General features: G+C 38.7%; 1 protein-coding gene across 13 annotated transcripts in view; it reads right to left on the bottom strand.

Annotated features, from left to right (window-relative positions):
• The window catches only part of NRCAM (neuronal cell adhesion molecule), a 106,928-nt gene that overhangs the window by 69,917 nt on the left and 23,325 nt on the right, over positions 1–13,686 (bottom strand). For 7 of the 13 annotated variants that reach the window (XM_075274210.1, XM_075274209.1, XM_075274212.1 and 4 more), the window contains exons 2-5: positions 7,099–7,290; positions 4,147–4,252; positions 1,688–1,884; positions 1,368–1,403 (exon numbers count right to left, since the gene is read on the bottom strand). In XM_075274210.1, coding sequence (XP_075130311.1) covers positions 1,368–1,403; positions 1,688–1,884; positions 4,147–4,252; positions 7,099–7,186 — 427 coding nt within the window. In that variant the 5' untranslated portion in view covers positions 7,187–7,290. Of the gene's footprint in view, positions 1–1,367; positions 1,404–1,687; positions 1,885–4,146; positions 4,253–5,422; positions 5,435–7,098; positions 7,291–13,686 lie in introns of those variants that run through there. The other 6 variants (XM_075274219.1, XM_075274221.1, XM_075274222.1 and 3 more) reach the window with 3 other exon arrangements.

The raw sequence follows: 13,686 nt of genomic DNA, 5'->3' as shown, positions 1-13,686 counted from the left end.
ACTTCATGATTGATTTTGGCACCTCTTATCCTAACATGTTAGCTAAGTCAACAGAATATTTCCCACTCACCTTAATTAATCTATATTAAATTTGGGACCTCTATAATGTGCACTTTGGGCTAATTTGATGGGCCGGGCACTCTGTTATTTGTATAGCAGGTTCACGTCTCACTATGTAGAAAGTCCTCATACTGTGATTTTCCATTTAGATGTTTCTCTTGCAGTGTGTGGAAATACAATATAAGTGTTCTGAACTTACTAAGATCCTGAAAGTAAGCATCACACTGAGCTCTCAGCATGGCCGCTATCTGACTGGCTATAAGTAATACGAGTAGCAACCCTTCTCCATGCCTGTATAATCACCCAGATCCCCAAATAAATGGCACAATAAATTACCGCACAGCTGGCAATGTCTCATTCACCTCTCCATATTACGCGTAAGATAGACACAAGACTTATCGGTTTGTAGCCTTCAGTGTGAAATATTACAGAGGTGCTGTAATTATGTAAGTGGATAGAACAACATTTATGATCTAGGATTTCTGACAATATATCTGGGATGAACAGTGAATGGCTTGAATAAAGGAGAATAAAGAGGATTTGTATTGATGACATACAGGGAATTTGTGCAGTGGGTGAAAAGGTATCTCAGTGGTGATAAACACTGGGTAATGTGCAAGAGCACTGTATAGAACGGAAGAAACTTAATCATATACATAATATAATCTAAATATAATTTAACATCAATGTCGGAGATTCCACCTTAAATGGGTCATCCGAGAATATCATATGGGGGTGTGCTAAAATATTGCTGGTCTCCACTGGCCTCTGCTGTACAACCACGTGATCACTGCAGCCAATCAGTAGTCTTGGAAGTTGCATGTCCTGTCACGTTAGCATCACCGCTAAGGAAATCATCTCCGCAGCAAAAATAAGAGACCGTGAAGATACCAGAGCGGTAGCACTGGAGCAGAGATGGATTCCTATTCATTTGTGATATTCTCAGACAAGCCCTTTAAGTAACACGGATTTATCAAATAATATAACTCAATTTTCCAATGATGCAATGTCACCAATTTGCCTAAATTTCAAGCATACTGAAAAGAGTTTTTGGTACATTGAAGAAAAATACTTCATTCCAGTGAGTTTCTCTGTGGATCTATGGGCAGTGGTAAGACACTGGATTTGGCTTATCACAACACATTACCCAGGTTTACTCTCTATTGTCATCGTGTTCTACAATCTCAACAGTGAGATTGTATCAGTCTGGGAGATAAGGATGTTTTGGGGGTCCCACAAATAGGAAAATTTGAGGATAAGTTTGTACTTCCATGCAGTACATCACCAGGGCCGTAGTTTTCTGTTACCTTCTAATAAGATGGCTTTGAGGAATTTAAAGATGTCTTTATTCAAAGAAAAGAAAAGCAAGAGAATTAAACAGAAATTAAATGCAGAACTGAAATAATAAAAGGAATCAACAGATAATGACAATGACTTGTGATTGAAATATATTCACTTGTATTATTCTGGTAGTGACAAAAAGAAAAGATAGCATCATATGAAATACAAAAAAAATGGTAAAAAAAAAAAGTGATAACAATGTGTTAAGATGAAGAACTGAAAGATGAAAGAACATAAATAAAGTACATTGTTGTCTGGATGATGACGGGCTGTAATAGTAACTTACTGGACTGGCGGATGACGATGACATTTGATACAGCAGTACCACGGTCATTTTTGGCTGTACACTGGTATTCCCCTTCATAAGTTTCTGCTTTTCCACCATTCATGATGTTTATTTCAAGGGTTCCTGAGTTAGGTTTCACTGTCACCAGTGGGTCTTTATCAGTGTCAAAATGTGTGCCATTGCGAGTCCATGTGAAGCTGCAGGACAAATATGATTCTGATATTAATATCATATTAATAAAGTATGATATTTATTTATAAAATATACCTTTGATGTTGGACCACGTGTATACATATAAAGCAATATACAGTACTAATTCTGTACCACACTGGGCAAATATTGATTTTATTTATAATATTATGAAGAAACTGAGTGTACTCAATTCATCATTTAGAAAAATATGAAGAACTATTGGAAAAGCATTTTCAGCTTCAGTGGTGTTGTGTATATTGCACATTTTACACTATCAAAGACACATTTGTTACCTAGCTTTACAAATAAGGAACCTGCCATGAGTTCACTATAGCAAGACACTATTCGTAAAATACACGAGGCTGCAATATTCAGTACTGAGCTATATGAAATAACTATGGGGCAAGGTAAATTCACTACTTTACTGTATAAAAAGTCCATCAAATCATTTAGTATGTAAATGTGCGTACAATCAATAACATTTCCATTGCCCCACATGTCAAACATCACAAGCCATAACACGTGATGTTTCACTCCTGGACGAAGCAGTTCTTGTGAAATGTGTATTGGCTACCATAGATCCTCAATTCCTTGTGGGCAGCCAGTATACTGTTTCTGCTGTTCTGGGTGTGGTGTACCTATAATTTGTGTGTGTTTATTTTTGTATACAGTTTAGCAGATTTACTAATTAAAATATGTCAGAATTCTGGCAGTTTATATAAAAAACTGGCATACATGCCTTGCATCCTATTTATCAATTTTTTTTATATATATATTTATTTATTTTTTTGGGGGGGGAGTAGAAGAGGAGTGGGGTTTTTATTGTAGAGGGAGCAAGACATATCAAGAATGGGATGTGACTTAAGATCATTGTACATAAAAGAAGGTTCATGTGAATAAAATTACCCAATTGATGCCTCCATTGCTCAGATATTAGCAAAGGGGGCACTAACTTCAGCTGGTATACTAATGAGCTGTTTGGTGCAATGAGGGCATAACCATTGCTCTCATCCTACCAAAGAGCTATGTTTTCCAGCACCCATCCCTTCATCAGGGAGTAGCTCTTCCAAACAATAAAAGCATAGGTTATTTCCTTAGTGCACCCAACTGCTCAGGAAAAAGCTAATATCTCAGCAATTGGTAAGTACAAATAAGGGAGAAGAAAAAACTATTACGGTGTCATGCTTGCTTTAAACTACATGTGGTGTAAAGTTAGACTAGGCAGTCTCAATGTGCCAAATTTATAGCAAAGCATTGGACATTGTGATAAATCTGGCACTCTTTAAGACAGTCTAGTCTAAAGCTTCATGCAAAAGGCAGAGAGTGCAGTACAGGTACGTTCAGGTATTTCACCCCATTCGTAGAGTTTTATAGCATATCCTATTCAGATCCGACAGAACTGAAATATCAGAAAGAAATAGAATATCCGAAGAGATTTGGAATGTACACTCTTACTTTTCACTAACTGATAGTAAATTTGCACCTTTCTGTTCATATTGACTGCTTGTTTTGTGTCCACCATTCTGCTATAACTGTACTTGCCTTCTTTATCCATACATATTCAATGTATCTCATTGCCCTAGCAACAGGTTACTCGCCTCTCTTTTTATCTCTTTTTCTGTGTTGACTCGGTCTAATTTTAACTATTTTTGCATTAATGAACTGTGTTTCTTTAATAGTCATATTGGGTCTGCCATGTCTTTCTGTCTAGGTGGAGAGGATGTTTGCTGGTTCATATCTTTCTCAATTAAATTAATTGCAAAAAAAGGCCAGAAACGCCAGAAACAGGGCAAGCTGCAGGGCTTCCGTCATAACAAAATGGCCATAAATTGCATCACGAGTTGTGGTATGACGGATCAGTCAATCTAACAGGACAGCTGTTCAGAAAGAAGGGCTACATTCTTTTCTCCATCCAAATTTTCTAGCCTATTTATAGTATGCATAGCCTGACTAGTTGCCAAGAATAAGATGATCAAGAGATGCAAACAAATAATATACATCAAAAAGACATCCTGCTCTTCTTTATTCCTGTTAGCTCAATTACTGGCAGTGAACATAGTTGTATCCGTAGGCAGCATGTCTAATGTTATTCCCACTTGAGTGATGTGATGTATCCTGATGTAATGGAGCTTTGTAAAGTCCGGGTTAATGGTGGACATTTCAATTCACATTCACCTTGTTCATATAAAATGGGTGTGCGATATATTGCAGGTTTATGAGCTTCAGCAGCTATCATTCTGTGAATCAACATATAAAGGACAACTTACCTTGGCGGGGGCTTTCCCTTTGCCTCACATTGAATCACAATGTTCTCTCTTGGATCCACAATATAATTTTTTGGTGATTGATGAGTAATGGTCGGAGGTTGAGGCACTGCAAAGTGTATTTATATATTAGTAATAATACTACATGAATAGTAATAGAAATAATAAATAATCTACAATAATAAAGCCTAAATAGCAAATGATAAAATAATAAAACTCTTAAAGTGAAGCTCAGTTTCTAAAGAAGGATTTTATTTCAGAATTGCAGAAATAATAACTAGAGATGAGCGAGTAGTACTCAGTCGAGTAGGTATTCGATAGAATACTACGGTATTCAAAATACTCGTACTCTTTCGAATACTACTCGCTATTCACAGTAAAGATTCGATTCAGAACCAGCATTGATTGGTCGAATGCTGTACAGTGTACAGCATTCGGGCAATCAATGCTGGTTCTGCCGGAGGCTCGTCTGTGAGGAGGCAGAGTCTTAGATCGGACCACAGCAGTCTCCATTGTGGTCCGATGTTAGACTCTGCCTCCTCACAGACGAGCCTCCGGCACAACCAGCGTTGATTGGCCGATTGCTGTACACTGTATAGCATTCGGCCAATCAATGCTGGTTCTGCAGGACGAGTAAGGGGCAGTTCACGTTAGCGCTTGACTCCTGTCCGAAAGGAGTCCACAGGAGGAGTCCACAGCGGTGTTCTTGCAAGCACATGGACGTGTTATAGTTTATGGGGTCCGTGCACTTTAACTGCACAACGCTCCTCTTAAACACTTTCCTCCTGCTACTCGTATACTTGGTGACTCTCCTTTAGTGAAATAGTGGTTCCCCTGAAACGAGCATTTTTTCCCATAGACTATAATGGAATTCGATATTCAATCGAGTAGTCGAATATTGAGGCTCTACTCAAAACGAATCTCGAATATTTCACTACTCACTCATCTCTAATAATAACCACTATCATACTAATCCAATCCACTCAATAATTAGGATAATAATTTCTACGGCTACGGAGAATTAATAATCCCACACACTTGTCCTGATGTTAGGAGTTAAGTGAGGTTCACTTGAAGAGGAAAACAAATTATATAAAGAAACACTAATATTTCACAAAAAGCAAATCAACACACCATTAAAACACTGGTGCAAAAAAACTGAACATATACAATAAATATCCACTGCAAACACAACTCCATCTGTAAATGCAACAAAAGCAGCAAAATAAACTGTGTATAGCATGCTGCATACATCATTTCATAGCACAAAAAAACTTACATTTGTCTTGTACTTTTTCCCCACAAGAGAATCAGTATTTGTAAAGATAAACAGAGATTAAGAGAATTGACTGTTAGTGAGAGTAAAATAGATTTTTTGACTAAATATAGACATTGAATGAAGGAAGGGTTCACTGTTCAACAGTCTCAAAGATCTAAAATTCTGTGCTGATAAACGTCATAATGTATTTGTATAGTTGTATTAGCTCTGATTTTTTTTTATTTAATGCAGAACTCAAAATCCCCAAAAAACAGAACAGATTTATCACTGTGGTTTAGTGAGGAGAAGAAGTAGGGAAAGCGGAACTATGTGATGGGAATTTGGCGCTCCAACCAAATGCTACTCCATGACTTTCTCCATTCATACACTGTAAGTTTAGCAAATCATGAGATTTAACACAGATAGATTATAAAATATATAAGGATCTGGAATTGCAAAGAATATAGATAGTCAGATGGATCGAGGATACTTACTTTATGTAAAGGCTGAGAAACTTTCATCAGTATAACTATTACATGTACGATCAGCAAACCCCAATGTTACTAGACCAGTACAATATGTTAATATGGGGCATACTCGCTAACAGTCTCAATGCTTTTAAGGTCGACTCAGGGCTGGTTTATAATAATATTAAAAAGTAAAACAAAAAAATAAAAATGGTAAACTAATCATTTTTAGAGAATTCTTGGGCAGAATGAGGTTGAGCCTTAAAAGGGTTGTCGTAAGGTTGTGGATTCCAGGGAAGGTGTAAAAATACAGAAATTAAGTGTAAACTCATCACCATTGCTGTTTTCCACCTTTGGTGTCCGTTTTGTGTCATGTTGGGGCCTCATGACTGAAAGTCTCATGCCCCATGTGACCACTGAGACCAATCAATGTCCTAGTAGACACTGGTAAAGAAACCGTGACATATATGAGTGGTCCCTCTCCAGGAGGTAATGAGGCAATGGCACAAGACTAAACAGACACCAGTGGTGAACAACAGAACCCCAGGGGCAGATGAGTATGCTTTATTTTTTTATTTTACATCTTCCCCTTCCCCCTCCACCAGGGTTGGTCAAATTCCTGAACAACCCCTTTAAAATATCCCATGACTTGGGATTTAAAGTATAGCTAAACTTTTGAATGACTTGATTTTCTGCCATCTTTTGTGTCATTAATAAATGTTATAATATATTTTATCTGTAAAATCCTGTGCTACAATCCACCTTCACTCCCATATGTATTCTTTTCCCTGTTATTGATGACAGAAATCCTCACTACTTCTGACTGTGCATACAGGGAAGTACCAGTGTAATACATAAAAGTGGAGGCTGGGGGTGGTCACTTCATCTGAGTTCTGTACGTGGTTATCTGCAGCAGTCCTTAAACTTTAACCAGTGTCTACATAATAGGTGGGGTTCTGTATCAAAGAGACATCTATTGATGATGATAAGAGGACCGTACGTGTCTTCTAACACCATGCTAACAATGTTGGAAGCTGCACTCCCATAAAAACAGCAGATCAGCTGATCTGATCTAAAATTGATGACCTACCTTAAGGATAGGCTGTTAATTTTATTTAAGTGGATAACCCCTTTAAGAATTAAGGATTTTAGCTGAGTTATTGCCTATGGAGGTCCAACACACACTTATTAAGAGCTACCGGCAACTTAAAGAAAAAGGTTGATACTTACGGTCAAGTGGCACCTCCAGTGCTGTAATTACTTGGCACAGGACGAGCACCAGAGAAGCTCTGCTTGGGAATAATCTTTTTTTCGGCATTATTTTAAGCTGCCTTAATCTACTCCTGCTGTGAGACAGAAGCCTTTCTCCTTAGCACAACAGAATCCTTCACAATATGAATCCAAGTGTCATGAAGATAGAAGCTAAAACAGAAAAAAGACATTCATATTTAATTATATGGAACACAGTAACTAGATCCTCAAATGGCACAATACACTACAATTCTGCACATACAGAATGGCACAGTACACAACAATTCTGCATATCCCAAATGGCACTGTACACAACAATTCTGCACATCCCAAATGGCACAATACACAGCAATTCTGCACATCCAGAATGGCACAGTACACAACAATTCTGCACATCCAGAATGGCACAGTACACAACAATTCTGCACATCCTGAATGGCACAGTACACAACAATTCTGCACATCCTGAATGGCACAATGCACAACAATTCTGCACATCCAGAATGGCACAGTACACAACAATTCTGCACATCCTGAATGGCACAGTACACAATTCTGCACATCCCAAATGGCACAACACACAACAATTCTGCACATCCTGAATGGCACAGTACGCAACAATTCTGCACATCCCGAATGGCACAGTACACAGCAATTCTGCACATCCAGAATGGCACAGTACACAACAATTCTGCACATCCTGAATGGCACAGTACACAATTCTGCACATCCCAAATGGCACAGTACACAACAATTCTGCACATCCTGAATGGCACAGTACACAACAATTCTGCACATCCTGAATGGCACAGTACACAATTCTGCACATCCTGAATGGCACAGTACACAACAATTCTGCACATCCTGAATGGCACAGTACACAATTCTGCACATCCCAAATGGCACAACACACAACAATTCTGCACATCCAGAATGGCACAGTACACAACAATTCTGCACATCCCGAATGGCACAGAACACAACAATTCTGCACAGCCTGAATGGCACAGTACACAACAATTCTGCACATCCCGAATGGCACAGTACACAACAATTCTGCACAGCCTGAATGGCACAGTACACAACAATTCTGCACATCCAGAATGGCACAGTACACAACAATTCTGCACAGCCTGAATGGCACAGTACACAACAATTCTGCACATCCCAAATGGCACAGTACACAACAATTCTGCACATCCAGAATGGCACAGTACACAAAAATTCTGCACATCATGAATGGCACAGTATACAGTTCTGCGCATCCCAAATGGCACTGTACACAACAATTCTGCACATCCAGAATACATAGTTACATATAGTTACATAGTAGATGAGGTTAGATAAAGACATTAGTCCATCAAGTCCAACCTATAACCCTAAAAAATTCCTTCCTGACTACAAATCTGGCAGTCAGTATAAAAACCCTGGATCAACATGTCCTTAAAATCTAGAGTCCATAACCTGTTATAGAATGGCACAGTGCACAACAATTCTGCACATCCCAAATGTCACAGTACACAACAATTCTGCACATCCCAAATGTCACAAATGTGTGAACAAAATGGATGTAAAGATGATTAAAAGGCATCTCATGAATGAATATAGTGCAGTACATATGTATGATCCCTGAATTTTTATGGATCCAATATGATATTTGTACCATAAGAGCAAACACATACAATAGTCAGTTCTATAATTAGGATTATTCTTAGGGAAAGTGCTTGCCTGAGTGCTACAGAATCATATAGGGAATGCAAGCATTCAAGTACTTATAGGTCCAGACATTGATCCTTCACTCTTGGCCATTACTGGGGCAGCTGTCTCCATTGATATTGTGGACAGCAACATCATGAAAAGACAGTCTGAGAGTGCTGACGCGGTGAGCCCACAACTACTTTCTGGACTAACAGCTATTACACAGCACCAGGACCGTCACTCACATTGATAAGAAATGCCAGCAACATATGTTTATATGTGCCAAATGTGCTTCTGCGAAAGGAAGATGGAAGTCATAGCTTAGTAATGAGTTGTGCATAAATAATAAGGATTCACTTTTATTTATTACTGACTATCTCTCAGTGAGGCTGAAATAAAGAGTAAAATGGCCTATGTAGTCAACCAATAATGTTGAAAACCAGATGTAAGCATCATGTCCGTTTCACCAAAGATGAACATACACTTTAAGAACATAACTTACAAGCTAAATAAACCAAATATTTGATAGTATGCGTACACTGAATAGTAAAATGGGAGATACAGTAATAACATACCTCTATACAGCATGAATATGCTTACCCTAAAGGGAGTCTGTCAGCAAAATCAGTACCAAACTAATGACAGTACCTTGTAGGGCTTCTTGTACACTTTCCAAAGATGCCTTTCTTATTCTGCATTGTAGCTTCATTTTCATGAAAATCAGCATTTTATGTTTATGCAAATTAGCTGAAAATGGCTTTAGGGGTGTGTCTTGTCTACAGCAGAGAGTGAAGTTCCAGTAGGAGAACACATAGCCCTAAAGCCATTTTCAGCTAATCTGCATAAGAATAAAGCATGGTACTGCGCACCTCAAACCAGCAAGACTCAGGAGGAGACAACTCTGCTGCTTGCGATCCACAGCCCACTCAGTCGCGCCTCCGATGCACTCTCATCTTATTAGCGTTTGAATAAAGACATATTATACATCAAAATCAAATGGCCATTTTTCAAGCCAATTAAAAGAGTGTACTTACAGCACTGAGCATTATAAGGAACTGGAGAAGATTTAACACAAGAATTGTTTTGCTGACAGACTCTCTTTACATGTTTATTCTGGGTTTACGAGTCATAGAGGCGGTCCTTAATAGTGAATAACAGCTAGTGTACCTCCATAAAGAAATATGCTTTGATGAAATTGACGCTTAATTCCCAAAAGGTAACTAAATTAAATTACTATTTACCGTAATCATTTACCTTAAACACAATAGCTAACGGACATGACCAACAGCATGTAAATAAGCCTCCAATAATCCTACACCACTATGGTTTTCAGAGTCTAGGGTCAACCCAAGCTATTCACCAAAGCTCACCACAAGGTAGTATGGACTTTGTTGTGCCCAGAACCCAGGTTGTAACCAGAACAAGCTGCCAGTAAATAGGTGTACATGCCAGAAACCCTATTGTGTGCAGAGATAGTTTAATACACAAGCTAAGATCAAAAACCAGGAGAGTATGGGTAGAGACAAAACAACAGCAAAAGAATTCCAGAGGTCCAGGCCACGGTCAAATTCAGTAGGCAACAGTTAAAGCCAAATCAGCAAAAGAGGGAATAGCCAAGAAAATAAGCAACATAATAACAATATAATGCAACATCACAAACAAACAAGAAAAGATATATATATTATATTTTATTTACGATTTGATTGTAGAAACTATTGCACCTGAAGAAGGGCGTGGTTATACGCCCGAAACGCGTTGTGTGTGAGTTTGATGCCAATAAATCTGTACTTTCCGAATAAGAAGAGCGCAGTTCCTTTTTGCCGGATTCATCTGGGATCCGGTTTGTTTTGGTCCTTTGTGTATACGATCATACACCCATGCGGTGCTAGGAACATGCTGCCTCAATCCGAAGATTAACCCTTCGGTCACCTTGTATTGTGATTTCAGAGTTGTGACTTGGGCTCACAACCCTACAAGGTGAGCGTCATTCCTCTGTTTAATTTTCTAAACGCTTATAAAAATACTACACTACGGTCTGCTTGGTGTCCATATTCCCTTTTGTTTTTGTCTTCAAGATGTCACTGTTTCTTATCATTATGCAAATGATCTCTTTTGAGCAAGGAGAGTGTTACCACTTACTGCTTTGGAGCAAAGGCAACCCAAATTACTACAAATAATGTTGTTGTTGTTATTAATAATAATAATAATAATAATAATAATAATAATAATAATAATAACAATAACTATGTATATAGCACCAACATGTCAGCAGCACTTTACAAATCAGAGGGTACATGAACTGACAGCATTTGACATTACAATGTCACTATATTGCCAAAAATAGTGATACGTCAGCAATGGAGGCACCAGTTCAAAACAGAAAAACACTGAGACCCTTAACCTACTTATCTATAGGGCTAGGTGGACATGCTGAGTCCTGGTGACAGACTTCCTTTAAGGAGGCAGCTATGACCAATACTGCAGTGAAGTCTGAAATCCACATCGACCTTTATGGTCCCTCTACCCAACTCAAAGCATGACTGGGTCAAACGTTCAGCAGAATTCAGTATATGGAGAGCTGATGTATGTTATAAATATGACTACGACATAAGTGGGGAGTTACCATGTAATTGCCATACATATACAATTCAGAGTCCTGAATTGTGAGGATTGTCAATAGTACAGTAACATTATTACAAGACTTCCTCTTCAGAAGTATATATGCACATTCTCTGCTTTAAGAAGAGATGGTACATAACCTCCATCATTAGAGCAATGTGCTCATACAGTATGTGAATGTGCATTTTGGTCTCGTAAATGATAATGGTGACCATCCATCAGTAGACAAGGAGACCATAGGAAGCACCAGAAAATCTTTTAATACAGCCTGTTAGAGAAAGCTTCTACATCAACAGCTTCTGCACCAGTCACAGCCATCAATGCATGGCCTTCCAAAGTAAGTGACGTATAGATCTTCATTACCTTGACTTTTTACTTAGCTTACATTACACAAGTTAAAGTGGTTGCCTCATCCAGTCCACTATTTAGCAAATTATGCCTTGAAAACCTTGGACAGTCAGACTCTGCATTATTCCATTCTGGTAATCCATGGATGGCTCTCTCCTCTGGCTTACTGAGGGAGGTCCACTCTATAGGGCAGGGGTAGGGAACCTTCGGCTCTCCAGCTGCTGTGAAACTACAACTCCCAACATGCTCTATTCAATTCCATGGGAGATCCAAGAACAGCAGAGCCAGTATGCATGCTGGGAGTTGTAGTTTTGCAACAGCTGGAGAGCCGTACGTTCCCTACCCCTGCTATAGGGCATATGGACAGGGGCTATCTTTATAAGACAACTCTTTTAAGAGTGATGTCTGCATATCTGTGACTTCTTGTTATGACTTATGCTTCAGAGTACACAATGAAAACATTACAGTAGAATACTATAGGAATGGAGTCATCAACAAAGTGCATTAACATGAAATGGATTTTATCAGCAATGACTGTGTTCCTTCATGTCTACGCTTTCATATCATTCCTCAGTTATGAATTCTTGTATTCTCTTACTGACCTACAGTATATGTCCCTTTTCTATTCTGTGTTTAGGCACAAGCAAATTTATCTCAAGCAATACATGATATGAGGTTGCAAGAACAATTCTAGATAGATAAAAGGATTTTTAGCAGATTATCTTTTGCTTTAGCTTCCTACCACAATAGTGCACATTAACATGTATTGTAAAGTACATCAACCAGGAAAATACTCTAATCTTTGGCTTTCAACTAGACCATAGTTTTAAAATACCTCCCAGTCATAATAGGAAAAGGTTTTCAATCTTTGGCTGGATTTCTGGCTTTGGGTGGATTTATTAAAGAAATATCCCTGTCCTTCTCGGCCACGAGGAGAGATTATGAAGGCCTGAACAAGTCTTGATGTACTGTGATCTGACTCTCTAACCCTCCATGTGTCAGAAAGACACAGCTAGTTATTGATGTAAATTTATCCTCATCACACACACCCCCATCGATAAAAACACCACTTACTGGGCTATATCTGCTTTGGCAGCCTAGTCTCATTACTTTACATTACTTTATTTACTTATTTTTTTTAAATGGGAAGACTCATTTCTGACTTTTGCTATGGGGCCCCATGATATATATGAATATCTGTGTGTAAGCTACACAACTAAATTAAATAAAGAGATCACCTTATTGGGAAAAAGTCCTACGGGCAAACAAAAATATCACTGCACATCTAGGCGAGCTGGGTTGCAATAGACTCACACTGAGCAAAAAGTTGAAGGAAACTCATCTAAAACTCAGGCCTGGTTCACATATGCATTCGCAATTCCCTTCAGGGAGTACGCTTGGAGACCTCCCAAATGGAATACTGAACGCATTAAAAAGCAGTTAGCAAAGAAAGTACATGGACCCCATAGACTATAATGGGGTCCGTGTGGTTTCTGCGCGGTGTCCGCACGAATCATGCGCAGAGAAAAGTACTTCAAGCAAGACTTCTTTCCGCATGATTCGTGTGGACCCCATTATAGTGTATGTGGTCCCAGTGCTTTCTTGGATAACTGCTTTTTAATGCATTTGGTATTCTGTTCGGGGGGGTGGTCCCAAAACAGACTCCCCTAAAGGAATACCAAATGCAGATGTGAACCAGGCCTCAATCATGCAGCCATTTATGTGTTTAACATCCTGACCGGTGAGGAGAAGAAGTCTGCTCATATGGAATGCCCTATATGTCAGCTTCTTGCAGTAGACCTTTAACATTATATGTGGCTCTGCCCCTCTGTACAAGATTTTTGGAAAGATGTATACTATACTGCTCAATCATCTGATCCTCCTATTCCATTTCATATACTG

The sequence above is a fragment of the Leptodactylus fuscus genome, chromosome 5 (assembly GCF_031893055.1).
Source record: "Leptodactylus fuscus isolate aLepFus1 chromosome 5, aLepFus1.hap2, whole genome shotgun sequence".
NCBI lineage: Eukaryota > Metazoa > Chordata > Amphibia > Anura > Leptodactylidae > Leptodactylus > Leptodactylus fuscus.
The sequence above is the reverse complement of the archived record's forward strand: the minus strand, read 5'-3'. Positions and strand labels throughout refer to the sequence as shown.